The sequence below is a fragment of the Protopterus annectens genome, chromosome 6.part0 (genome assembly GCF_019279795.1).
Source record: "Protopterus annectens isolate FY-2018-M chromosome 6.part0, PAN1.0, whole genome shotgun sequence".
In the NCBI taxonomy this organism is placed as follows: Eukaryota; Metazoa; Chordata; order Ceratodontiformes; family Protopteridae; genus Protopterus; species Protopterus annectens.
The window spans coordinates 414,226,708-414,254,201 of record NC_056737.1 but is presented as its reverse complement, the minus strand read 5'-3'; the positions used below and the strand labels follow the sequence as shown (position 1 = coordinate 414,254,201).

Below are 27,494 nucleotides of genomic sequence, written 5' to 3'. Positions count from 1 at the left end.
GAGATAGCAGTATCAGAAAAAGTTTTTTTTTTATATACAGGTACTTGTAAGATCCAGGTACTTTATAAAATCTGCTTGGCTTCGTAGGGACAAGAGATTAGGAGTCTGGAGCCAGGGAAGCTGCCATAAAGTTATCCTCTAGGGTATCTAAAAGTGGTGGTATAGCAGATGGTTTAGCCACTTCCATGTTCAGGAAGTCATAGTACTATTTTGGTGAATCAGATATCTGCTTGCGCTCTCAATTAAAAAATATTTCATCTTATAGTGTTCCCAAAGTGAAACTCTTCATGCAGAGATTCAAAAAACACGGTGCCATCTGCCTCTGATTGAAAATCCAAAGGCTTAATCAAGGCCCTCAGACTCTAAGTCAAAATAAATTACTTTCTCAGAGGACAATTCCCCCTCTTCCTCTTTTGAGGGAAAGAAGCAGGAGGAATGTGAAGCTGGGAAGACTGACGAGCTTTAAACAACCTCGGAGAAATTAAACTAATCTTTCTTTGGGACTCTTAGGGAAGGAGAAACATGTTTTGTTTTTGACTTTCTTTTCTTAAGAATTTCAAAAGAAATAATATATAGATGGCTGATAGAAAGATGTACTTTCCTAAGGCTTCCTGGGCTATCTTCTCAGATCAAGAGCAGGGGGATTCCCCATTCCTTCAGAGAAAATCAACCTTGGTTCCCCTTCAGGGTTGAATTGACCACCTGGTTGGTTGATTTGGATGTGCTAAGACCCAGTACCATGTCAGCCTCCCAAGGGGTCCCAACAGTGAGACCAGATATGACAGTCAAACAGTCTGAGGTCTGATAAGTACCTCAATGAGGATGTCTGAGTCCAACTGACAAAGAAGTACACTTGGCCTCTTCTTTTGATTTATTAATTTTCTTCTTAGGCTGAAGGAAAACGTCCAACGAAGATGACTCAGAAGCCATTTTGGCACAAGCTAAAGCCTAAAGTCACTTATTCTCAATGTAAAGTTTTAAAGAATTGAGGAGCCTTCTAATAGTTTTACATACAAAGGATTTACAACTGGAACAGTTTTGACCTAAAAACAAAAAACAATACAAAGTGTTTTCTTTAAAGGGAGTGGGATTGCAAATGTGTTTCCCCTTTTTACTGAAAATAATAGTTTTTCACAGAAATCCATAGTAAGGTGGAAGAGTCCCCAGTGGGATACTTATCTGCAAAATGGTTCCACTTTATAAATCTCAAAATACTGAAATCTCGAATTTCAGTATCTCGAGACCATAAAGTTGGATTTTTAAAATCGCGAAACACCATAACCGTGAATCTGGAAATGTTGACTTCATGGTTATGGTGTTCCGGTATTTGTCACAGGATGTAGTGTGTGCAGCATGTATGGTTTACTGTGTGGATTTGGCTGGTATGTAAGGTAAGTGAGTATTTTGTTAGGGTTTTAGGTATTTGTTTGAGTGTATGTGAGTGTGTTTGGAAGTTTTATGTGTGGGTTAGGGTAGGCAGGTAAAGTATGAGTGCTTAAGTGTTGAAAGTGGTGGTGTTTGTATATTTGTGATGTGTGTGTGCGAGGGTACTGTAGATTGTCTAGTGGTGAGTTTGCTGTCTTTTTCTGTTTGGTGCGATCTTGGAGTTAGTATATATATAAGTGGGGGGTGCAGGCAGCCTTCCCCCCCTTCTTATATGTAGTGTAGGTTTGTTGATTTGTGTTTTTGTGTTTGTTTTGTTTGTTTATAAGTTGTAGGATGGTGTATGTGTTGTGTGGTGTATGGTGTGTTTATGTTCGCGATTTTGTGTTTCACGGTTTTGGGGTTTCGGATTTCAAGTGTTCGATTTTATGGTCTCGAGATACTGAAATTCGAGATTTCAGTATTTCAACATTATAAAGTGGAACCCTGCAAAACACATTTGTAGCTGAAGCCAACCATATGGTGAACAGTCTGCAATACTGCGAAGTTTTCATTCATTGACTGGTGGCACAAAAGTTCTGAGGATTTATGTGCTCGTGCATCCCTCAAGTACTAGCATGTAGTTTCAAACATAGGCCATAGGTCACAGGATACATTACATAAGTGAGGAATAGTGCAATAGTAATCTCAAGAAGGCCATATATAGTTACTTAACCTATTTGAAGTTCAAGACTTGAGAGTGTGAGTCCCAAACCCAAAACTAAGCTTGATTCTTGAAAAAGTAGAAAACAAATGCTGCCACACATTAAAACCAATTTTTGCAAGGGAGTCAACATTCCCTGCACTGCACTCCCCATTCCTCCACGACTTATAAAAAAATAATTCTGAGAGAGACGAATCTTACAAAAAAAAAAAATTTCCTGAGGTACAGCAATTTTGGGCTTGGCAATTTTTTTCCCTTAATCATACTTACATTTTTGCATTTCAAAGGATCACACTTCCAGTCCTCAGACTTACAAAGGGAATCCCCTAAAATATAAATGCAGGTGTCTGCTGTGGAACTAGAATCCACAGCCTTGTAATCTTCTACCAGCCAAGTTGAGCTCTGCACCCTTGTGATCCACAGAACTGATTTGTGACAGGGAGTAGCAGTTTTCAGGGGAAAGGAGCTAAAAGGAATATTGTTAAATGATAATGCACAGTGTTGTTATACCTTAAAAAAGTGATTAATTAATTTTTTTGTCGATGCTATTGTCCATGAATGTAGAAATATGTAACTGCTAGCTTCATTTCCCTGTCGAGGAGTTCAAAATGTAAACTGAATATAGAAAACTGGCACTGAATACAGTGAGGACTTCGGAGCTTTGATGTAGTTATAGAGTATAGTGCTATTAAGAAATACTAAGAATTTTTATTTTCATATGCAGAACCAAGCATCAGCTATGTCCGGCCCAGTTACAAGGTTTCATTTGTTAAAGAGAATCAGATGTTTGTTTTCCCAGCAAGTGCCTTAATTTTCTTAATGTTGATAAAATTAAAAAAACAAAAAAAAGACCTAGATGTTTAGATATATGCTTATTAGCACAAATTTCTCATAGTTCTGCTGAAAAGTGGAAAGACCAGGACATGTCCAGTTTTGCAGACTGTGCAGTGATGAAGAGCAGTATACAGATTTTTTCTTGCTGGCTATGCAACAGGAAGACAGCACAACATGCACTGAAAAAGAGTTATACTCCTGTGATGAGGGCTAAAAGGAAATATTCACAATCTGTATTAATCCCAAGAAAAAGTGTGTGTATTTGGAAGAGTTGTAGCACAGAGTATGCAGGGTTTCTGATGACTGGTGCTGAAAGAACAGAATGTCATAACCTGTGTGCATCTGCATGAGGGAGTACAGAATAAATGGGAATGCAACAGAGTATTACTTCATGTTTTGGAATATGTTTGGGAAACTGCATTATCAGATGAGGACAGTGCAGATTTCTAAAAAAGATGACACGGGCTATAACACTGTGATGAGGTTGCACATCAAGCTTTATCACACTGTGTAGCATCCTTAGCAAGGGAATCCATGAATCTGGATGATTGAGACTTCACTCACTGTGGCAGTTTTACTGTACAAAAACATCTGTCAGTACCCTACTGATCCTCCAGATCATGTGTGATGAACTTTTCCTTTTTAAAGAGGTGGGGCCAGGTTGTTTTAGGTTATGTGCTTAAGAAGCCAGCTTTTTTTTCTTACAAACTTTTTTTTTTTATACAGAAAACAGTTGCAATCCTTACTTTATCACCACCAACAGCTGGCCCATTTTCATTTATGTCCTTAACTGCAGTCCATCTTATCTTTTCCATCAGACACAGACCAACATCTTATACAGTACATTATATTTACGTGCAGTCATTGTGTATGGGGCACTATATCTCAGCAGCAGCTGGCGGTTTCATTTGCTATCTTATCCCTAACCCCCACCCCTTGGTTTCCCTTTATGTTTGCCCTCTCCTTTCTCCTGGTATGATTTCCACACTTGTAATATTCCATTATCTCTTTCCACTGCCATTTTATTTTTCCCTTTCTTCCTATCATCATTCTAGTCAGTTTCTCCCCATATCTAGCAGCCTCTTGTGTAATTTTTGGTTTTGTATTGTTTTTGTCTCCTTCCAGTTTTGAGTGATAATGGTTTTAATTTCAGTACTCAGCAAAGTGATAATATTCCTTTCTCTTTCTTTCCAGACACAGTCCTCTTTCTTTATGCCGCATATACAAAATCCCCATGTATGCTCTACTTCCTTTTGAAACATGTCTCCCCAAATCATTTGTGTCTGCTTCCAAACTTCTTGTGCCCATTCAGAATCCCACAACATGTGCATCATTCCTGTCTGTTTCTCATGACACTTCCAATATCAACTGTCCTCATTTCTGCCTTCCTTTACCAATCTCTTTGGGGGTGGGGGTGGGGGGGTCGATACTATCTATGCAGTATTCTCAGGCTTTGATTTCATCTGTTTCTATCAAGTGAATGATGTTACATGCCAGTGCATATGGTGGGATATGAGGGAGGCTGGAACCCTGCTTTTCCTATTCATTCTCAGTTTTGCTCTGCTGACTCTTTTCCCTTACCTTTATTGACCCAGTCCTCTATGTCTTTCTGCATTTCCTGTAGCCTTTTGTCATTGGTGTAGTTGTATGTTGTGAAGTAGGTCAAGGATTATTGACAGTATCATTATCCTTACTGAATCAAGGCTTCCAGGTAATGTTTAATCCCCCCCGAGTATCCCTCATCTTTTTTCCAACTTCCTCAAGTTTTTTTTCCTTATTGTTTCTCTTACTGTGTTCCAAATATACTTTGAGAACTCTGCCTCTTTTATCTCACCTATTCTCCCTTTCCCTTTTGCTGTTCATAATGTTACTACCGCTGCCTTTTTGTTTGTTGCATCTGAGTATCACCACTTCGTTAAACTTCTCAGTGTCTCTCTTATGGTTGCCATTGCTGCAGCCACATCCTCTGATATTAACATGCAGCTATCTGCACATAACACAAACTGAGATTTTATCTTCTCCTTTTCTTTAAGCATTGCTTAACTGTGTCTGACTTCCACTGCTAGCTCCTCTATAACAAGCATGATCAACCCTGAGGATAGTGGGCACCCCTGTCTGGTTCCTCTATCACTGTCTCTTCAGATACTTCTCCATTTATAAGTATTTCAGTATCTGGGTTTTCATATGTGGCCTGTATGTAATGCATGTACTTTTCACCTACCTGTCTTTGCTGCACTGTCTTCCACAGGAATCCCCACCTCATCACATCAAAGGCTTTTTGCAATCAAGAGCACAACCTCAACTTTCTCTTCCTGCTTTATTTCATACCTGTGCATAGATTCCAGTAGGTCTTGTTATTTTTTTCTGCCTTTCATTATTGCATGAAGCCGTTTCTGCCCTGCTTATATTATTTTTGGCAATACTTCATCCAGTCTTCCTACAAATACCTTTCCCAAAATCTTGATATCTACATTAATAAAAGAGAGAATCCTATAATTTCCCATTTCATCTTTTTCTCCTCCCTCTTTGGGTATTATGGCTATCCTGGCCCTCCTCAAACTTTTACATATTTGCCTGAGTCCTGCATTCTCTTATATTCCTCCTCTAAGACCTTCCATATTTCCTAATGGGCCCTCCTGGGCATCTGGCCCTCCAGATTTCCTCTCCATCTTATATATGGCTTTTCTTATCTCATCCCTTATCAGTTCTACATTCAAGACAATTCTTTGTTTGTTCTCCAGTATATATCCCTGTACATTCTTTCCCCAGTTCCTTTCTGAAACTTCTGTCCATTTCTGTTTGTAAGTCTTCCTGAAGTATTCATTGAATCTTTCTCTGATTAGCTCAGCTTCTTCTAAATATTCTCTGTCTTCTCTTGTTCTCTATACTCCCCCCACTTCTCTATGCCTGCTTCTTGTGTTTTTGGCTAATTGTTTCCCTTGTGCCTCTCTGTCTACTCACCAGCAGTCCCTCCAGAACTGTTGTTGAATTTCTTGCTCCATAATTTATGCTTTAATTCCATTCATATTGCTTTTTCTCTAAACTGTAGTGCTTCTCTTCTACTTTTATTTATTCCAGCTTCATTCTCTACCTCAACTATCTCATTCTCCAGCTCCTCAATCACTCTTCTTTCTTTCCTGCTTTTCATTTATTATGCACTCATTGATTTTCCCCTGACAGTGAATTTGATCCCATCTCATCAGTGTTCTTCCAGGTTTTTTTTCTTGTCTTTCATATTGTGCTGTAATGACTCCTTTATTAGTCCTTGCAGTATTTCTTTCTCTGTCTCCTTCCATTAATCGTTATCCCTTCTCATTGCTTTCTGTTCTACACACTTACTTTAAGTCTCAGTACTGAATGATGTGATATGTGTGTCTCCTATATTTGGAGCTCTTCCATTGTTTCCACTAGGTTTTCTTTCCCTAACAACCTGTCTAACCTACTTGCTTGTACCAAAATGTTTCGTGTGAAGGTGTATTCCTTCTCATTTGCTATCCCAACATATGTCCTGCCATCCTCTTCCTTGGACTAGTTCTTGTCTCATCTTTTTACTTATATTCCCTCCTTCCATACAGTCTTTTTCCATTTCCATGTTGACATTAAAGCTCTTGTAGAATCCTTCATCCTTGTTTGATCCATACATTTCCTTTTGTCCAGCATGCACATTCCACCTTTTCCTGCCAGATGATCTGCCTACCTATCCACCTTTTATCACTTTGTCTGACACTGTCTATGAAAATACAGTTGCTACTCCCCTCTTTCCTCTCCTTGTGTTGTTTCTCCCTTTGGGTAGTCATAACATAGTATCTTATCCCCAACTCTGATTTTTAATCTTGTTTCTTGTAAGATTAATGCCTCCCCTTCCCCTTTAACTTTTCCTGTATTCCTCTTCTGATACGATTTGATGAACCCTAGTATTCCACAAAATGAACTATATTTTCCTTATTGTTTTGGCCTACTTCTTCCTGCTTTCCCAGTTGCTGCCATCTGGAATAATCCTTTCTCTGGTCCTACACTTTGAACTGAACTTTGTGTTCCTTGGCAGATGTCTATACTCAGAACCCTCCTTCCAATCCCTATTCTCTGGATCCCTTCCTTTTCACTCTTGCATCTGCATAGTTATGTCATGGACATGGGCTTTTAAGACTTTCTTTTGATCTTTTCCAGTGTCCATCACACTAACACGATACATACCAACCCATTACTAATATCAAAAACTTTTTATAATACAGCATTCCCATTCATTGGTCTTCACCAGTCTGGAGCGCCAGCTTCACTTGTGTGTTAATCCAACTTTTTTTTTTTTTTTTGCAGTTTTGCAGTTGTTTACTATGCTTCTTATACACCACTGATGCTTTGTTTCCCATTTTGGTTGTTTCCCCTCTTACATTCCTTTATGTGATCACAGTTGTTACATTAGCAACATTACTTATTATTTCTAAGACTTGGTCATTAAATTTATGCATACTGCAGTTTACTGTGCATCAATAAGTAGCTATAAAAAAGTTATTGCTAACTTTGGAGATTTACCCCCTTTGACCCTCTTTACTACATTACCCATCATTATCCAGGGAATTGGATCATTTCATCCCATTGTTTATAAAATTGTGATGCTGTGTTCCCTGGTGCCTGTTTCACAACATAAGGATCTGTTTCATTTTAATACATCCTTCCTGCACTGTCCACTGTCACATGCCTTTCAGTGTCCATTCCTTCCATTTATTGCTTCTTTTTGTGGTCACTTTCAGTCCTTCTGTAGTCCTGCTTTCCACCACTTCAACTCTGACATCCATCAGAATTGCATCAATTCAGCTTATTGAGTCCCATATTTGTACAGCAGATCACTGCTAAGTCACCCAAATCATCCAACTTGCTATCTTCCCATGTTTGTTAAAGATCACCTTTGTCCGACTCACCTTCTGCTTTTTCTAGGTTTTTGTACCAGTCTCCCTAGGGATAAGCTTCTCATTTATTTGTCCCTTTGATACATCTCTTCCACTTATTCCCTTCCATCTTCTTGTCCATTGTCATCTACTTGTGTGTGTGTGTGTGTGTGGGGGTTTGGGTTGTGATGTATATTTCCTGCACATCTCTTTTACTCGCATGCAATCCCCATGAACTTCTTGGTCTTCTCATCTTCTCTGCTGGGGTTTTAGCATCTGAATTGCACATCCTCCCAGTGTCTCTGCATCACCACTCCTATGCCTAAGGTTGCTCTCCCAGTACATGTCTGGCAGATGGTTCTGATTTTTAGTGCCTGGGTTGTATAGCTGTCTGTCATACCTTTGTTTAAACTTTTGAACATCCTCCAAAATTTGTAGCCTGAACCATTCCCTTTCTGACATACCTCCAGCATAGTTTTCCTTCTCTTATAGAGTGTTTCTGAGTAATCATTGTCTAGCTTTATGAACACCTCTGCAAATGGGATAACTCTGTGCTTGCCTTATTATTTCATTTTTTTTCACAACAAAGGAATGGAAACATGCCAAAATAGGCCTGGGTCTGCTTTCTGCTGCTGCCCCATTCAGTGTATCCTTTCTATTAGTGTTTCTTGATTTCCTGGTATCAAATCTCTTATGTAAAAGTTGCATTACAAATCACTCTATTTCCCCGTTGCTCTCTTTCTCGGATTCCAAGTATCCTGATATTAATCATTTTTGAATGATTTTCAAGATCATTCATCTTTTAAGCACGTCTTTTTATTATGTATTTAGTGAATCTGCTTCTGTAGCAGTTCAACTTTAATTCTTGCTTTATCTTCCAGATCTCTGATCTTGCAGCTTCCCATATAGCCTTTCCACTTCTTTTTGCTATGGTTCTATTGTTTGTTACAAGGAACTCAGATATTACCATATTGTGATTACCTTTTCAAGCAAAATGCCTAGTTGCTCCACTTTATTTGCAGCCTTAAAGGTAGCCATCTTTTTCTCCTTTTGCTAATGATAATCTTTCTTCTGGGTTACTTTTTCTGTCTGGGAACACTATTTTTTTATCTGAATTTCTGCAAGCCCTGTCCAGAACTTTGGTCTTAGGCAGCCATCTTGGGTAGGCTCTCTAGTGCCTTCCTGAAGAAGCCAGCTTTTGAATTACACTTCTGTTAAATAGTAAACAAGTTTCTTGATTTTGTGGTAGATATAATTAACAGAAATGCCAGTGATTTCAATATAATTAGTTCTTTAATACTTTAACATGCATATACTATTTTGCAAATTGCTATGACTGCAGAAAAACATGAAAATGTTGAGTGCAAGTCATTACTTTATTGCTGCAAAAAAAGCAATAGATTAGTGTGAAACTTACAAGTAGTTTGCTAAGTTGTGCTCTTGTAACGTGTGAGTTTCAAATCCATGCGGCGTTGTGTCAAAGTAATCATTACCAATTCCACATATGAAGCATTTGGTCTAAAAATAAAAGACAGAGAGATTGAACATATGTATACTATAAAGCAGGATTTTTTAAATAACACTGCATTTATGAATATGCTTTGGAAATCTCTAAGATTTCAGTACAATCAATGCGTATGTACTTCCCATTGTGTGGGGCCCACATCTGACTGCTGCATCATTTAAAATTTCTTTCTTTCCAACTGCTGCAAATTTCACAGGAGATGTCATATTTGGTAGATGATTTCAGAGAAAGCACAGTTGTATTAGTAAATTAACCATAAAAATCATATGTTATAAGAGATCACTGTTGCAGTAGCCAATGCTGTATAGGTTCTACCCCATTGCGACCTGCCAGCTTTTTCAAAGCTTAGAATATTTTACCTAGAATTTTTGCTAGTCTGAACATGCCTCCCATGAACATACAACTCCAGAATTCTTCTATATTATTAGATTTATTCATGTTGGTTAAACTCTACATCATGCAGAACTGGCTGCATAATCTTGGATGGGATTTAAGGAGATGTCGGTTTATCTTTTGCATAAATACCTAAAAAACAGTTTGAAAAAAAGGACCACCTTCAACACACTCCAGCTTTCTGAAACTCAAATGGAGCTCCCAAAAAGACGGAGCACAAAAAGCTTCACAGCATTTTTTACCCAGGAAGGGAGGTAAGTGCACTGAAAGAACAAATCCAGAAGTAAACTATACACAAAAGGGTATATAAATCCACAACCTGGCAACCCAAAAAGCAAATCAGTCTAAAATGTGGGGAACAGGGGACAGAGGGAAGGGAGGATACTACAACTGGGATCAATTACTGTTATGGTCAATTTACTTACACAACTGTTATCATGTTCAACATATAGAGCACTGCTGCAGTAGCCTAAGCTGTATGGGTAGATTGCCATAGCTTAGAAAACTAAAAAAGTTAGGAGGCCAGTAAGTAAGATTCCAGGAGCCCATGCAAAATGGTCCCAGCAAAACCTTTTTCTGGACCTGCAAAAGAATCCAGTCTGTATTGCTTTGTAAAGGTATATACAGAGCACCAAGTTGCTGCATTTGAAATACTTCTAGAGTTCAGCCCTTTCCAGAAAGTCACCAAAGAGACCAAAGCCCTAGTTGAATGGGCCCTAATCCTGCCTGAAAGTGGCTTATTATGGTAAGTATAACAAAAAGCAATAATAAGCAACTACTTGGAAATAGTCTGCTTTGACACCAGTTGTCCTTTCCCCTCATCTAAACAGGAGAAACAGCTGATCAGCATTCTGAAGGCTCAGGTTTTGTCTAGGGTAGTACCTGAGCTGCCTGTTGACATCCAGAATGTCTTATTCTTGGGTTCAGGAAAGAAAACAGGGACCTGAATAATCTGTCTTAAATTAAACTCTGAAACAGCCTATGCATAAAATAAAAAAGGATTATTTCTCAAATAAATGTCCTTGTGAAAATTGAGGTGGGGTGACTCACCATAAATGCTAGTAACTCAGGTAATCTAGCAGATGTTAGGGCAATGAGTGAAACATTCTCCTACATCAAGAACCTCAAATAAGCCTGATGAGATGGTTCAAATGGAGAAAGCAGCTTTTCAAGTGCAAAGTTAGAATCCTTATGAGAAGCCACCTCTTTTCTAAACAAGTAGATATGCAATACCCCTTTCAAAAAATGTTTTAACTTGAGTATGGTTAGTAAAGGGGGACCAAAGACAGAAAAGCAGAAATGGCCAGCAGTGCACCTAGAGAGAGGAATAAGAAAGACCAGAGGACAGTGAGTCACACAAATAATCAAGAACCAGAAGTAGCAGGGCCCAAAGAGTGACCTGGTTCTTGTACTGGTACCAAATAGAAAATCTTTGCACTTGCACATATATGATTTCCTAGTAGCAATTTTTTACCTCCTTTAGTACTTACTGCATGCTCTTAGGAAAAAAGGTTCCTACAAGGTATCAAAATTCTATCATCTTCTGTTGGTTGAAGAGGTTTCAGGTAAAGGTGTATCAAACAATCCCATTCTTGTGTGAATAAAACCAATGTGTGGGGAAGCTTAATGTAGTTGCCTTTGGCTCAGTTGAAAAGAAAGGACAACCACTGATGCCTGGGTCAAAAGGGAGTCAACACCACAGTTTTTGGAGAAGTCCTTCTGGATATTCAGGAAAAAACCCTAACTACCAGTGAAAGGGGTAGAAGAGTATACAAAAACATTCCCTTTCCTTCCACAGGGCTTTCAAAAACATCTGTCTCCCAAGCCTGTTAACAAGGAGTTCTGAAGTATAATTTATTTAGTTGTCTGTTCTGAAAGGATAAAAACAATTCTACTAGGCAAGTTCTCGACAGCTGGATCAAGTCTTGGAAGTCCTCCAGAGTGAACATTCCACACATGTGTGTCTGTCCTGGTCCTGCTGAGCTTGTATGCAATTAAGTTTGCTCTGATGCAAGTATGAAGCCTAAAGACCCCCTTGTTAGTTTATATACCACATCACTGTGGTGCTGTTTGTGAAGACTTACAGAGGTCCTGTGGACCAGAGATAATTTAAGGCTTTCCAAGCATGACCACTGTCAACATCTCAGTGACGTTAAAATGCTACTTTCTAGAAGATTCCACAGAGCTTTTACTCCTTTGAAATATGCAACCAATGCCAGGTCTGATGTGTCTGTAGTGGTAGACTATGGGGTGGGAGCTGGGTGAAAGGGAGAATGAAGGATGTGGATTGCCAAACAACTGGTCTACCCATCACAGAATCTCCCTCTATTCAAATTCCAGAACTGGAATCTGAAAGACCAAAGGGTGTTGGGTGAAGATGCTGAATTCAGACTTATCTACGGTGCCACTGTATTTTCCTCCTGTGATGTCTGGCTAGGGAAAGCATGAGAATTCTCAATGTCATGGAAGCCAAATTCCTGTGAAATTCTTGACAGATACATGGCTTTGATTGGAGAAGCTCAGGAAGAACTGCAGAAACACTTGTACTTAGTTTGAAGGAAGAAAGGCTCCTCCCATGGCAGAACCTAACAAATATTCCTAGATAAAATTCTATGAGAAGGGAGGAAAGAAGACTTCTAAAGTTGTTTGGAAAACCTATACTGAGTAGAGGATTCTGAACAGTTGCTAAAAACTCTTGGACAGCTGGAAAAGAGTCTGCAAAGATAAAACAGTTGTCCAGCATTGAAAGACATGAATGCCTAGAAGTCAGCAATAAGCAATAACTGGAACCAGACACTTTATGAATACCCTTGGTGCAGAGAAATCTAAAGGGTAAGACAGAGAACCAATAGGGTGAGCCAGACACAGTCAATCTTAACAAATGACTGCACTGCTCACCACTGGGAATGTGATAACAGACATCTTTTAAATCTAGCTTTACAATTTAAGTTATAGGAAGAAGCAGAAGTCTAAAGGACTAAAGGGGTTAACATTAGTAATTTATTCAGCAGAAGAAGCAGTGTTTTAGAAACCACTTTTGGGTCTGCTTTAAGCTAAGAAAACAAATACTTATGAGTCTAAGATATCCTGTATAACCTATCAGACTTTCTAGAGACAGGAGATTATCATTTAAGCTAGATGCATTGAGAAAAACATTATTTAAAGCAGATAACACAGGAGGAGCATCTGCAATATCAAACATATCCAGTTGTAACAAAACAGAATGCATTTTCAGTGTCATATGTTTCAATCTCCTCCCATTGGAAAAAAAGCACTTTCAACCTAGATAAAAGTCAGAAAAAGACAAATCTTCAAAAGAGAAACCTGAAAGTATACTTTTCCTAGAATCATAATGTTCAGATTGAGAAGAAATTATTTAACTACAACCATTCCCCCTGGAATGCCTGCTCTTCTGACTAAAAATTCAAGTCGGAAAGAGGTGGTACTCTTTTGTTTTTCTTGCCTGAACAATAGACAAGGAAAAAGTATTAATGAGCAAATCTCAGTAAATATTCCATGACCATACAAATAGAAACAGGAGACTGGAAGGTTTTCTTACTATATTCCCTTTTCCTGCGATTCTCCCTGGAAAATGTCCGACTCATAGAAGGCATACTAGTCCCTGATACAGGTTCCCTATCCTGGCTAAGTAAAGAATATCTACCTGACCCCCCCCCCCCATGCACCTCGACCAACATCTCTACAACCACAAATGTAATTACTGTACCTTGGACTTTGATGACTGCAGCTGCTATGCCAAGGGGACCAGGGTCAAGAGTTAGTGGTTTGAGGAACAACAAGCTGACACAGCAGAGTCACCTACCAGTGGCTGAGACAAAACAGCAACCTGCCTGAAACCAAAGACTCAGCCAAGTTACATGTTCTTGCAGATAAGGGAAGGTAAAACCATGGAGACCAGTAGCTGCTCCACAGGTTAATTGAGAATGAGACCTTGAAGATAGATAGGTGAGCCTGGAAGAGCCATTAAAATGTATGACAAAGGACAAGTGGTTCTGAGGTAAGTAAACCCCTAACAATCCCCCACAAGCACAGTATCTTGCCCCATAAGGACAAATACACAAAACTTGACAAACATTTTATTAAAAAATAAACTTTTTTTTTTTTTTACATAAAAAGTTCACATAACCATTTACATATCATATACCTTAGAAATTAAATGACAGTCCTACAACATTAAGTTTCCTAGTTAAACATAATACTTTCAACAGAAAAACACACATTGTCCTCAAAAATACTTTTAAAGGAAGGTTTTCCACAATCTAGGACTTATTTGACAAGCATTGAAGGAACACTAGCTGGCCAACATTTCTACAGGGTCCACCAAAGAAGCACTCTGGTGACAAAAAAACCTCTGAAGTTTTTTGTACTCCAATGTCTTTTTATGGACCTCCTTTTGAGCTTCTAATAGTTGAAGTGTATGGAAAGTACCCTTGGGCTTTGAAAAGCTGGCTGGTTACAAGTGTTTCGACCAATATAGTTTAGGCTACTGCAACAGTGATATGCTGAACATCATAAATGTGCTTTCTGCTAATATTTTTCAAGTAATAAATATCAAGAAATGATTTAAAAACACTATAAAAGCACTAACTTAAGATCTGCATGGTCTCTAAAAATGAAGATTATGTACTTAACATACAGATAGATCTGTGTTGCCTGCTTCCATCCTTTCTCAATGGATGGGTCTTCTTATCTGATTCGAATCCAACTTCAGCCATTCACAGGCTTCAGATCCAGTGCCCAGGCTCCTCCCCTTACCCATGATCCTCATGTAAAGGGCAAAATACCTTATAGGTTCATAGGTTCATACAAGGCTATCTGCCCTAGGGCATTTATAAGCCTAGCCAGAGTGTGTTTGGCTTTCGCCACCCATTTTAAATTAATTTTGCTAAGCCTTTTTTTGAGGTTAGTATACTGTGCCTCTGTCTAACAGTGACACAGAAGTGATAGCCGGGGTAAACCTACGATCTCCCATCCACTCATCAAGATTCTTCTTGAAGAGAGTCAATGTGGGACTCTGCCTAACCTGGACTGGGATTTTATTCCAGAGTGAAGGGAGCCTCTGGGTTATGAATCTGTCCCTCCAGCATGTCCTATTTATTTCAGTGCTGAGGTTCAAGTCTCTCGAGCACGTAGCTCGATGGGATTTGGATTTTCTGAGGTGCAGCATGTCCATTAATTCCGGGTTGGACATGGCTTTATACATCAGGCACAGATCGCCTCTGAGCAGGCGGTATGCCACGGAGTAGAGCTGGAGTTTCTTTAACCGGGCAGCATATGGCATCTGTTTGAGACCTTTGATCCTCTTGGTGAGGTACTTTTGGGGTCTTTCCAGTTGCTGCAGGTGTCTGGTAAGGTACATCCCAAAAGGGGCATTGTAATCAATTATGGGCCTTATGAGGGATGAGTAAAGAGGCATGATGACCTCCCCTGATCTAGATGTGAATCCCTTCATGATTAGGTGGGCTATATAAAATGTTTTTCTAACCACTTTGGCCACGTGGTTGTCAAATGAGAGATTGCTATCAACTTGGGTCCCCAGGTCCCTAATGACTTCTTCTGTACTTAATGGATTACCACCTATGTGGTAATTTGTGAGCACTTTGTTTTTGCCAAAGGGGATGACTATACACTTTTTGGCGTTTAGCTTGAGGCCATGGCTCTGGCACCAGTTGTCTGTTTCTATGAGGCCCTTTTGGAGGATGCTTGTGTCGGCTGGAGAGTTGATTATGGCACCCAGTTTGCAGTCATCTGCGAACTTGGTCAGCCACAGTCCTTCCGTGTTGGCCTGTATCGCCGAGAAATATATACCGAACAAGAGAGGTCCCAGGACTGAGCCTTGTGGGACGCCACTTGTAACTGGTTTGGAGTCTGACGTGGCTCCAGCAATTCTAACCATGTGGGTTCTGTTCTTGAGCCAGTTTGCAACCCATCTAGTGACATAGGTGTTTATATTTAAGCTGGTGAGCTTATCTATAATGCCCAAGTGGGGTATTGTATCGAAGGCTTTTGCGAGGTCCAGGTAGGCTGTGTGGACCACCTTCCCCTCGTCAATGGCCTTGGTGACTGTTTCAAAGAAATCGACCAGATTTAAGAGGCAGGATCTGCCCTTAACAAAGCCAAACTGGGTAGGATCCAGTGTCTGTAGGTCCACAATATCTTTATTTATGAGGTCCATGATGATCCTTTCCATAGCTTTGCAGACCAAGCTAGTCAGGCTTATGGGGCGATAGTTTCCAGGATCCGTTGAGGCACCACCTTTGTGGAGAGGGACCACTGTTGCTGTACGCCACTCTTTGGGTACATATCCTGTAGTAAGGCTAAGATTGAACAGTAGTTTTATGTTTGGGTTTAGCTCTTCTTGGAGTTCATGTAGGACGCAGCTCGGGACACCATCTGGTCCCATTGATGCTGTGTTTTTTGCTTTGGAGAGGGCGGCTCTTACCTGAGCATCTGAGATGTCAAAGGGGCAGCACTCTGTTGGGATTGATATTTGCCCTTTTGGTGGGGAGGGGGGGGGTTGCACTGAACCTGTCAGCTAGGATGTTGGCAATGTCTGTGGGCTCAGTGTATTTTTTGTCATTTTGGACTAATTCTGAGCATATCTGGGAATTCCCACCCAGGTTCCTAACATAACTAAAGAAAGCCTTGTGATTATCCTTAGTGTCCTGTGCAATTTTTCTCTCGAAGCTGGCCTTAGACGATTTTATGAGTGCCCGTAGTTTTTTGCTAATACTGATCAGAGATGCCTTCCCTTTTTGGGATTTTGCTCTATCATGTAGTAGCTTCCTCCTTCTATTGTATAGTTTGTTTATGGTGGGGGTCCACCAGACAGGACATCTGCCTTTGGAGGACTGGGTCTTGGTTTTATTTGGGATTGCATGATCCATGCATTCCTGAAGGTGTTCATAGAATGCGTTTATAAAGGATTTTGCGGTCTGGGCCGTATTTTCCACAGGCCCGGGGGCTTTGAAGGATTTCGCCTCGGTTTTGAGGCGTGTGAAATTTGCTTTAGAGAAGTTTTTCACTGTGGTTTTCTGGGCAGGGGGTGGGGTCGGGATGTGAATATCCAGTGAGATTAGTTTATGGTCTGATCTTACCAGTGAGGGATACACTTCTGGTCTAGAGCATAGTGTCCCCATGTTGGTGATGATCAGGTCCAGTATGTTTTCCCCTCTTGTGGGAGTGGTAACAAGTTGTTCCATAGCATTTGAGTTTATAAATTCTAGGAACCTTTGGGCTAGGGTGTTGGAGCTAGAGTAATGCTCCCAGTCTATGTTTGGGTAGTTGAAGTCGCCCAATATAATGGTGTTTGGAGAGATCTTCATATTTTCCAGTATTCTCAGGAAGGCCGAGTGGGGTTCCTGTGTTTGGGAGGGTGGTCTGTAGCAGGCTATAAACTGGAAGGCAGTTTTACCCACAGTTAGTTGCACATGGATAGTCTCTGATGCTTCGTGCTGTGCCACCAACCTGGAGGTGTGGGTATCTTTGACGAATATTGATACTCCCCCTCCTTTTGTGGTTCGGTCCAAGTTTTGGGGCCGAAAAGCATGGTATGAGGTATAACCTGGTAGTGCTGGGGTGCTCTCGGGAGCCTTGAACCAGGTTTCTGTTACTGCACAGATATCGATGTTCTCCATGCTAAGGAGAGTTTCGAGTGTGTGCATCTTGAGGTTTAGACTTCTGGAGTTGAGTAGCATTACTCTTAGTTTCTTATCCCGTGTGATACCTATGGAGGTGGGTTTGTCTTTTGAGCCTTGTCTAAAAAAGGCACTATCGGGGTAGCAAGAGCCTTTGCCTTAGATAAGGTTTCTTCAATGGATGGGTCTTCTTATCTGATTCAAATCCAACTTCAGCCATTCACAGGCTTCAGATCCAGTGCCCAGGCTTCTCCCTTTACCCATAATCCTCCTGTAAAGGGCAAAATACCTTAGATAGAGTTTCCTCAATGGATGGGTCTTCTTATCTGATTCAAATCCAACTTAAGCCATTCACAGGCTTCAGATCCAGTGCCCAGGCTCCTCCCCCTTACCCATAATCCTTCTGTAAAGTGTAAAATACCTTAGATAGAGTCTGCTCACAACACTAGAGAAAGGGAGACTTCCCCGAGTCTGTTCACAGAACTAGAGAAAGGGAGATTTCCCCATGTGTAACACTGGCTAAGAAAATACAAGATACAAAGAAACCAGCTGTTATGCATAGGCTATGAAGAATATATGGACAGGCCAAGATTAGCTCTATATGGTCACTCCAGGAATCATCAAAAAGGATTAAAAAGGAAGGGGGGGGGAGTTGATGAAGAATGGAAGCAGATAGCACAGATCTATTGTTATGCCAAGTAAATAACTTTCATATCTGATGTCTCTTTCTTCCATTCCTCAATGAATGAGACAGATTTCCCAGCTACTAGAACACTTGAGAGATCTCATGTAAGGATATTCTGGAGCACAGCCAAACTAAAGGAAGCTCCTGACCTTGATTATATGTCCAATTTACAATGCAAAATGAAAGTATGGACCTTGGACCAAGTAGCAGCAGTGCATATGTCATCAAAGGGTACCTGAGACAAGAAGGCTGTAGAAGAAGATATGGATCTCATTGAGTGAGCCTTTGAAAATTTGGATAATGACAAGCCCTTTGACATGGGAGATGTAGTCTGATAGCCAATGAAAGAGTTTTACCTTGGACACTCTACCCATATAGACTGAAAAAAAAAACAGACAAATAACTGATCATTCTTTCTGACTGATTTAGTTTCTTGTAAATAAAAATGAATCTGACATCAAATCCTGCAAGTGTAGCATGTATTCAACCTTTTTTTAATTGCTTTGTACTTGTCCTTATAAGAGAAATTTGAAAAGAGTACTGAGAGGTTGATTGACTGATAGATGATTCAGAAGCCAGCTCAGGAAGAAAAGAAGGAGTTAGTTTTTAAAGATACCTGTCTTTGTGGAAGATCAGTTGGGGGCTTGGAAGATGGAGCTGTGAATTTCTCCTGGCAGAGGTGATGGACACCAAATATAACGTTTTCTACTTTGGATGCAGGTTTGGAGGGGGGCAGTCAAGGCCTGCAACAGAATAGTAATGGCCCAAGGAGTACCTGATCCCTGAGTGGAATATGATGAAGAAGAAAGGTACCCTGAGAAAAGCTTTAAATAGTCTAAGGGTTGCAATGGGGATGTGATCTTCCCTGATATGAAAGAAAATACAGCAGGATGCATCTGAATAATGGAGTAACTGGCTGCATCATAAAAAAAAGATGCTAGAAATTCCAGGATGTCCAGGAGGGGGGCTGAAAAGGGATTTAACTTTTTGTTGGAGGCCCCGATAGAGAACCTTTTCCACTTACTTTTATAGATTTTCCTGGTGGAGGGTCTCTGTGAAGAGGTCAAAATGAGAATGACTGGGGAAGAAATCCTGGACTACCTAGCCATCACAGGAATTACAGAAACCATGCAGTTAGCTTGCGGGATTGAATGTCCAGGTGAGACAACCCCGATGGGTGAGATATGAGATTTGGAGATGACCACTGCACCAACTAAAGGTATAGTAAAATGAGCACTGCACCAACTAAGGGTATAGTAAATGAGGCATGTGGAAGGGAAACCAAACCTGTCGAGACTAATAAGAGGCAATGAGGACCAATGTGATCTTTCTCACCAATGCTTTCTAAAGGAATTTGGGTATCAGAAGGGTTGGAGAAAGGTGATAGAAGCCCAGAGGCTCAATTTTGGATCACAGCATCCCTCACTGAATCCCCCTCTTGGGGGGGGGGGGTGGTCAGGGCAAACTCCTGGTAGGGAGATGTAAAATGATCACAGCAAGGCCAACCCTATCAGTTGAAAATCTGATCTTCTACTTCTTAATTGAGGGACCACTTGTGAGGAAGGTGGACAGACATGCTCAACCGATTCACTAGAACACTGGACTTCACTGGAATGTGTATTGCTATCAGAAAGTGGTGAGAAGACATATCTCACTGCCACACTCTCATGGCCTCTCGACGTAAATGGTATGATCGTGTTCCTCCCTGTTTGTTGATGTACCAAACCACTGACATGTTTTCCATCTGTATAGATATCACACCCAAGGGGAGAGTGTCCTGAAATGCCTGCAACACTAGGAGGACTGCTCTCATCTCTAAAATGTTGATGTGAAGACTGGCCTCTGTTGGAGACTATGTGCCTTGGACTATCTTTCCCAAGAAATTCTCCACCCCAGGTAGGAAACATCGGTGGTTGCCTTAGCCTGAGGTGAAGGTAGAAGAAATGGGTATCCCTGAGACACAACCATTGAATCCAGCCACCATCAGATGTGAGACCTGCAGATCTTTGTGATTAATATTTGAAAAGACATGGGTTAATGTCTGATAGGCCACTGGACTGACAGGGTCCACTGGAGAACTCTCATGAGATATCTGGCTAGAGGAATCAAAGTGAACACTGCTACCATGAAACTTAGGAGGTGTAGAATTAGTCTTGCAAGTGGCTTCTGACATGAGAGCACAGCTAAAGCTAAATGAAATCTTGGCTTAAGAAAGTTTGGCAATTTCAAATTTCATATGCAAAACTGCTCTGATGAATTCCAAGGTCTAAAAGGGCTGAAGCCTAAATTTTGCTGTATTCACAGTTATACCCAGAGCTGAAGAAAAGAGGAGCAAGGGTCTCTGGCCTGAACAAGTAAACCCCTGGAGAGAGCAGTGATGAGCCAGAAATCTAGATAAAGGAAAACCCGAACCTTTGCAGTCTAATATGAGTTGCAACCACTACACTTGGTCAATACCTATGGTGAGACCAAAGGGCAGGGCTCTGACTTGGAAAAGACTGTCTCCCAGTTGGAATTAAAGAAACATACTGGATTGCCTTTCCATCTGTATGTGGCAGTATGCATCCTGGAGGTCGACTGAGCACATCCACTCAGCCTTTCTTAGCAATGGAAGAATAGACTGTACCATGACAATATAGAATTTCATTTGTTTCAAAAACTTGTTTATGTGACAGGTCCTTTCGCTCTAAAAAGAATCTTGAGTAAATTCAAGATCCTGTCTGGCTGTTGGGATGCCTTGGAAGGCTTGATTTTGTATAAGCTTTCTTAACTCTGCAGCAGCTGCTTCCATCTGCATAGGTGGAACATCAGGAAGTTTCTTTGAAGGTGTAGAGGCTTAAGAAAGGGAATGAAATAGCCTCTGGTTATTATCCATTGCACACAGACATCTTGAGTGATGGACAGCCAGGTGAACAGGTGAAGGGACAAGCACCTCAACTGCCTCCAGAGAATGGAAGTCAGGCAGATGTTCAGGAGCACTGGTAGAGCCTCTCAGAGAAGAGACCCTGGAAGCCTTGGTTCTGAGGACCACCTCTGCCCCAAAGACAATGTCCAACATTAGAGTTCCCCTTCTGCTGCGGGGGGTTCTCCCTCCAGAAGTGTGAGGAATGAAGTCCTGAGAATTACAGAACCAAAGTTCCTTCCTGTCCTTTTGTTTTCTTGAAAGGGTCCTCTGGGGGTAGAAAAATGGATTTCTATGGCAGACAAGGTCTTAACATCTTGTTCACTCCTAGAAAGTATTTCCTTTACGTTTTAGCTGAAGAGTGCTGATCTGTCATAGCAGGCACTGATGAAGGACATATTGAAATGCTCCACAATATTGCAAAGTAGCATCCAAGCATGTCTCCTAATGTTTATGTTAGTACCTTCCATGGCATTGGAAATGCGAGATATTGAGATATTAGATAAGGATTGGAGGGTAAACTGTGACTCAACAGACCTCTGCTCAGCATATAAGGGCCTCCAGAAAGATCTGGAAAGCTCATTGCTCAGATCTCTCTGGAAACACTTGACATGTGCCAGATAGTTCAGCAATTTGACAGTGAAGGTCACTGAAGTATAGACTTGCTTTCTGTATCTATCCAAGGCACAAAACTTCTGCTAAGTGGACAGACACTGGAACTCTGTTCTGCCAGTTCTTTCTTGGTGGTCAGTGCCACCACCATGAAATCCACAGCCAAACCCTTGTTCCGAAAATAATGGTCTTTCCATGACATTAAGAACTTGTTGGGCATGCAGGGAATTGGCTTGGTTATGTCTGGATCCTTCCACTCCCATTTTGAGATCAGGTCCACCATCTCATGTGCAAGAGGAACCATCCAAGAAGTAGATGGGCTGGCTCTAAAAGTCTTGGGAAATTCTGAATTCTGTTGGGAAGAGGCTTCAGAGGACCACTGCCATTTCTGTCTGAGTAGTTCTAAAATCTCTTTGAATGAGACATCCTCAAGAGGGGATCTTGGGGACCCTTCTCCTTCATCAAAACCAGTATCTTCTGTCAGTGATTCCTGTGGGGAATGAATGTGCTTCCTTTTACAGTTGTGTTTTCAATGCACCTCTCCAGTGGGATGTTCTCGACAGAGCTCTGAAGCCAGTGGGGATTTCTCAACAAGAATGGTCTCAAGGGTTTTGGAAACTGGCTGTCCTGATGGGATAAGATGAGAAGGCTTAGGATTTGGAGAAATCCTGTTGGGGAGGGATGGATCTAACCTTGAAAGGGAAGTCAGTTATCTGGGGTGAAACAGCTCACTTTTGAAGCCTTGAAGGCTGAGCCAAAGATGGAACCAGGGATCATTACAGAAGGAACAGAGGTCTCTAAAGACGATTGGTCTTAAGGAACATTGGACTCAAGCTATCTAATGCCTGAAGCCCCAGGACAAGAGAGATGAACAACTCCATAGGTCTTGATGCTTAACCAACTCCCCTGGACCCAATGTCTTCAACTAAGTCCTGAGATTTGGTATGATCAGAAGTATTCAGAGCTGAAATGATCAAAGACACAGTTACAGTCAAAGAAGTCCATGTCTTCAGATCTGACAAAGACATACCCTGGAAGGAACTCAGATGTGCTGTTCCAATTCAGCAGGACAGATCAGGGAAGGGGCAGTAACCTGATGAGGAGAAGTGGTCAATCCCCCTGGTCCCAGCAGGAGCTGAATCCAGGAAGAACCTCAGCTGGATATGGGTCCTGAGGAATTTCATCACCATCCTGCCCATGTTAGCCTTAGAAAGACTCCTGGAGGACCTAATGGAACTGAGAGAGGAAGCAGTAGAGGAAGGTTTAGAGATCTGATCTGAATATAAGTGATATTGGCCTTAGAGAAAAATGAGACTGTGGAAGAGACAGTATACAGGATCCGATGAGGATCGGTTCCAGTGTGAGAACTGGATAAGAAGATTTTGATAACTTGGGAGATGGAGCAGATGAAGGGGAATGATATGGAGACTGTTTCTTTGGTTCTTTGAATTTTTCATTCTTTTTCTCTGTTTCTTTTTCTTTCTCTTTCTCTTTCTTGTGACCTCTAGAATGACAGCTGGTTTCTTAGACAGAGGAGAAGCAGAAGACGAGGCAGAGGAGTGAGTGAAAAGAGGAAGTCCTTTTCCTGTGGAAGCACTGCTCATCCAGATGCGCAGCCCCCAAGTGGTAAACGCATTTTGTGTGTGCAACAGAGTTAGGTAGCTTGTGGCTGCAAACCAAAAACATTTTAAACCCTGATGGTTTTTCAGACATTATGAAAAGTTACTGGAAGGAAAAATAGTAACCTGTCAAACTCATCCAAAGAAGAGATAACACTAGGTTGATAAAGGAAGGAAGAAAAGGAAGAAAGGATGATTGCCAGTGGGCGTCCAAGAGTAGAAGAGAACCCTGGCAAAATTTTAGGTAAAGGGAGGTCAAGGATTGAGGAGAAAAACTTTGTTCCAAGAGAAAAGCAAGGAAAGTAACAGATAAACTCCAACATTTTACCCATATACTAATAAGCATAAGCACCAAGGACTACTGTAGGTAGTGAGCAGCAAATGAGATCTGAGGTATCTTGCTCTTTACAGGTGGGAGATCCATCCAATGAGGAACAGACAGAAGAGACATCAAACTGCATGTTTTCTAGAGTTTTGACACAGACATCAATAGCTATGTAGTGTGAGGTAAACATCACAGCAAACAAAGAAAGTAATGAGAATTAAAGTGTAGTAGAACATGCAAAGTGCATAAAATTTAACTACCTCCATGTCTTCTCTGACTTGTTCTTGTTGGTCTCTCAGTTCACCAAAGGCATCAATAATCAAACCTGTGTATCAGTAAAATAAAGCATCAATACTCAGACCTTTATATCAATAAAGTAAGCCAACAGTAATCAAACTGTACATTAACAGAACAAGGTGTCAGTATACATATAGCTATATTTTCTACATATTGTGCCAAGTGCCTTGTTTAATTTGCAGTGATGAGTATGTACCAAGAATCACACAGTCTTGAATACTGCTATTAAGAAGATATGAAACCAAAGAAATTGTCATTTTTTTTCAGTGATTGCATGTAAACCTTACAAATTTCTGAATGGTCTGCTAAGAAAAAACAGTGAACTACATGTATCGTTAATTCACTCAAGCCTATAACTCCATTTTTGCACACTTCTAGTTCACACCTATGGTTCTTTATGGTGTTCAGATGTTTTTTGGGCCTGGCTTCTCTAACCAAGTGACTTATCAGATAATAATAGTATGTACTAGAAAATGCAGTGTTATTAAAAAAATGATACTAAGATTTTTATCAAGGGTGCCCTTCAGTAGAGAAATCAATGAATGTGTCACATTCATATTTTCATATTTATGTTTATATTTTCATAGCTGAGAGCCCTACATGTTATTGAGAGATATGGTGTGAAATGCCATGGTGAGAAACAGGAAAGTTCATTGCCAGTATCCATTATATCTGAGATGTTGTTAGTTTGTTAGTAATTATTAAAATAAACAATATTTCCATATGAACTTAATACCTCAAGAAACAAGTAACTTACAAACTGTTGCAAAAAACAGTCTGTGAAACCTTAGATGTTTTTGAAGGAAACTAGCTTTGACATTAGCACTATAAATTGCACTTCATAGAAATATTCAGTGTTTTAATATTTTTGTAAATATCTCCATAAACATGCACTCGTTTGTTTGGTTAACAAAAATGTTCTAACAATATATGTCTAGGTCAAGAGTCTCAAACTCAAATGAGCATGAGGACCGCAAATAATACCAAGGATTTTTTGGTGGGCCGCAAGTTCAAGTCATCCACAAACTATACTTTTTTGTTAATTAAAAAACTAAGTTATGAAACTTTTTGTTTGACGCAACAGACCAACACTATACTATTGTATTAGTTTAAAATATTCTAGTCATTTCAACTAAGCTCTATGACGACATTTTTTTTTCATGAAACATTATTTTCTTTCTTCATTTTGACTGCTTAGCTGACAACGTTTTGTGGAGACCAGGACTTCAACATTAAGCTTTATGTTTTGTAAAGCAGCTACTCGCAAAGTAGCTCTCATGTTTTCGTCAGTTAACCTTGACCGGAAAACTGATTTGTTGAGCTTCACATATGAAAAAGCTGCCAAATATCACAGGGATTCGAACAGCCATAGAGAAACGCTTTGAAAACTCATCTCAACTGATGTACTTAAAAAAATCTAGAATGCCTCCATCTATGTGCTTCTGTTTCAGAACACTATCGTACTGAAGCTCCGGCAACTCCACCTGGAATTCTTCAGAGCCATTGTCAACACCTATGGAAAAAGGAGTAGTAAAGATGGCAGACAGGGGTTCTAGTGACTCAATATCCTGAAACTGCCGGTCAACTTCTGCTCGTAATTATTAGCTGCATCTAAATATTCTTTCAAGGACTGTGCTTTGACTATTCTGGTTGACTGTAAGTTTGAGACATGAGTTAGGTTGCCATCCATCAGTTGTTTCACCCACAGGGAAAGTTTACATGTGAAAGCCTTGACACTGTCATACATCTGCGTTATCATCTGTTGTATAAAATCTGTCAGAAAAGCAAGGTTAGATATTAAAAATGGATCACCTAGCTGAGGAATTTCATTTTCTTTCACTGCCATGAAGATTGTCATTTCCTGTCACAGTGTAAAAAATCTTTTCAGCACACTTCCCCTACTTAGCCATCTGACTTCGGTGTGATAAGAGTAATTCTCCATATTTGATATCAAAGTTGGACAGAAAATCACTAAACTGGTGGTGATTTAGAGTTCTAGTGAGTATAAAGTTAGTCATCCATGACTTCCTTCATTTGGAGACTTTTTCCACACAATGCTACCTGGTGCAGAATGCAATGAATTGCAACGAAGGCATCACCAGCACCAATAGTGTTGAGATTTGCTTTCAGTAACCCAACACTAACATTTTCAGAACACATCAAGGGTGCACTGTCAGTCACTACTAAAACAAGCTTATCTCACTCTAATTCTGACTTTTCTATACATTTTTCGAGTTCACCAAATATGTCACATCCCATGGTTGTGCCTTTCAAAGGTAACAGGTCTAGTAATTCTTCGTTAATATTCAAGTTCCTGTCCATACTTCGAATGAACACAGCGCAGTATGTGGTATCTGTTATGCCAGTACTCTCATCAAGGGCAACTGAAAACGCTTCAAACTCTTTTACAGCTGCAAGTAGCTGATGGTGCACATTACTGGCTAATTCAGTAATTCTGCGACCATTTTATTTGCATACAAACTTATACCTTTGAACACTTTCTTCTTGTCTGGGCAAAGAATTTCTCTTCCATTTATGAAGCAGTCTTTAATGAACTAGCCTTCATTGAATAGACTAAACAATTTTGCTGTCATTTCACTGACAAAGCTTGCTCATATTGAATCCTCACTCATTTTGTTAAGATTTTTGAAGATCTTTCACTGCTTGGCAAAAGCTGATTTTAGTTGAACTTTCTCATCTCCATTTTGCCTTTTATCACATGATATTCTTTACCATGCATCATTTCATAATGTCTCCATATATTCTATTCCCTTGGAACGGAAATAGATTGATAGCAGATAAGGCATTTGATCTGATTTTTCAGCTGAGTGATAAAATATAATTTTTCCTCACTTTTCTTGGAAAATGCGCTTTTCATCTAAAATTTTTCATTTTTTGGATGACAACATTGCTAATAGTCAACTAAAATAATATGCTACAATAAACATACAAAAATTATACTGGTTTCAAACTTTTCTAATACAGAAATAAGCACTTCCTATTAAGTTACAGATTATGACAACAAATTATTAATCAGTATTCTCTCTCTGTCTCCGAGTTCCATTCGTGCCGTTCCTACTCACAAGAAAAAACACAAACTGCAGGCATACACCACAGAGCTGGAGGGGAATGGCTAAAATCAAGTTTTATTTTTGAACCACAATATAAAAGCAATACATATAAGGTTAAAACTTGATTTTAGCTGTTCCCCTCCAGCTACATGGTGTATACACCTCTCAACCTGCAGGCATCAAAAATCTGAACAAAGGTTGCTGGAAAATAGGCACATCTGGACAAAAAGCTGTTCAGCTAATTATTAGCATAAAATCTGCATACCCAGTAGCACAGCTGACACTTGCAGTAGGATTGTGGGATACCACCACTCAGAAACACATTGAAAACATGTTTGTTAATCTTGGATGCTTTGCAAAGAAAATATTAATCACGGTTTGCTACATTTTATTCATATTTTCATATTTACATTCATATTTTTCATAACTGAGAAAGCTGCATGTTTTTGAGGGCAGGATGTGAAATATACATTGATGGGACACATTAAAATACATGCAGCTGTCCAAGTTACGTATGCTGCTGATTCATGCAGTGTATTTCATGTCACAGGACCATATCAACTTTTATGTTCTTTTTAAAAGTAAACACCTTAGTTTTAGTAAT

At 40.1% G+C, this 27,494-nt stretch overlaps 1 protein-coding gene across 1 annotated transcript in view; it reads right to left on the bottom strand.

Annotated features, from left to right (window-relative positions):
- Window positions 1-27,494, bottom strand: part of RYR3 (ryanodine receptor 3) — a 3,250,282-nt gene that overhangs the window by 36,773 nt on the left and 3,186,015 nt on the right. Inside the window, exons 101-102 of the mRNA XM_044074157.1 lie at window positions 23,783-23,847; window positions 9,221-9,321 (exon numbers count right to left, since the gene is read on the bottom strand). Coding sequence (XP_043930092.1) covers window positions 9,221-9,321; window positions 23,783-23,847 — 166 coding nt within the window. The remainder of the gene's footprint in view (window positions 1-9,220; window positions 9,322-23,782; window positions 23,848-27,494) is intronic.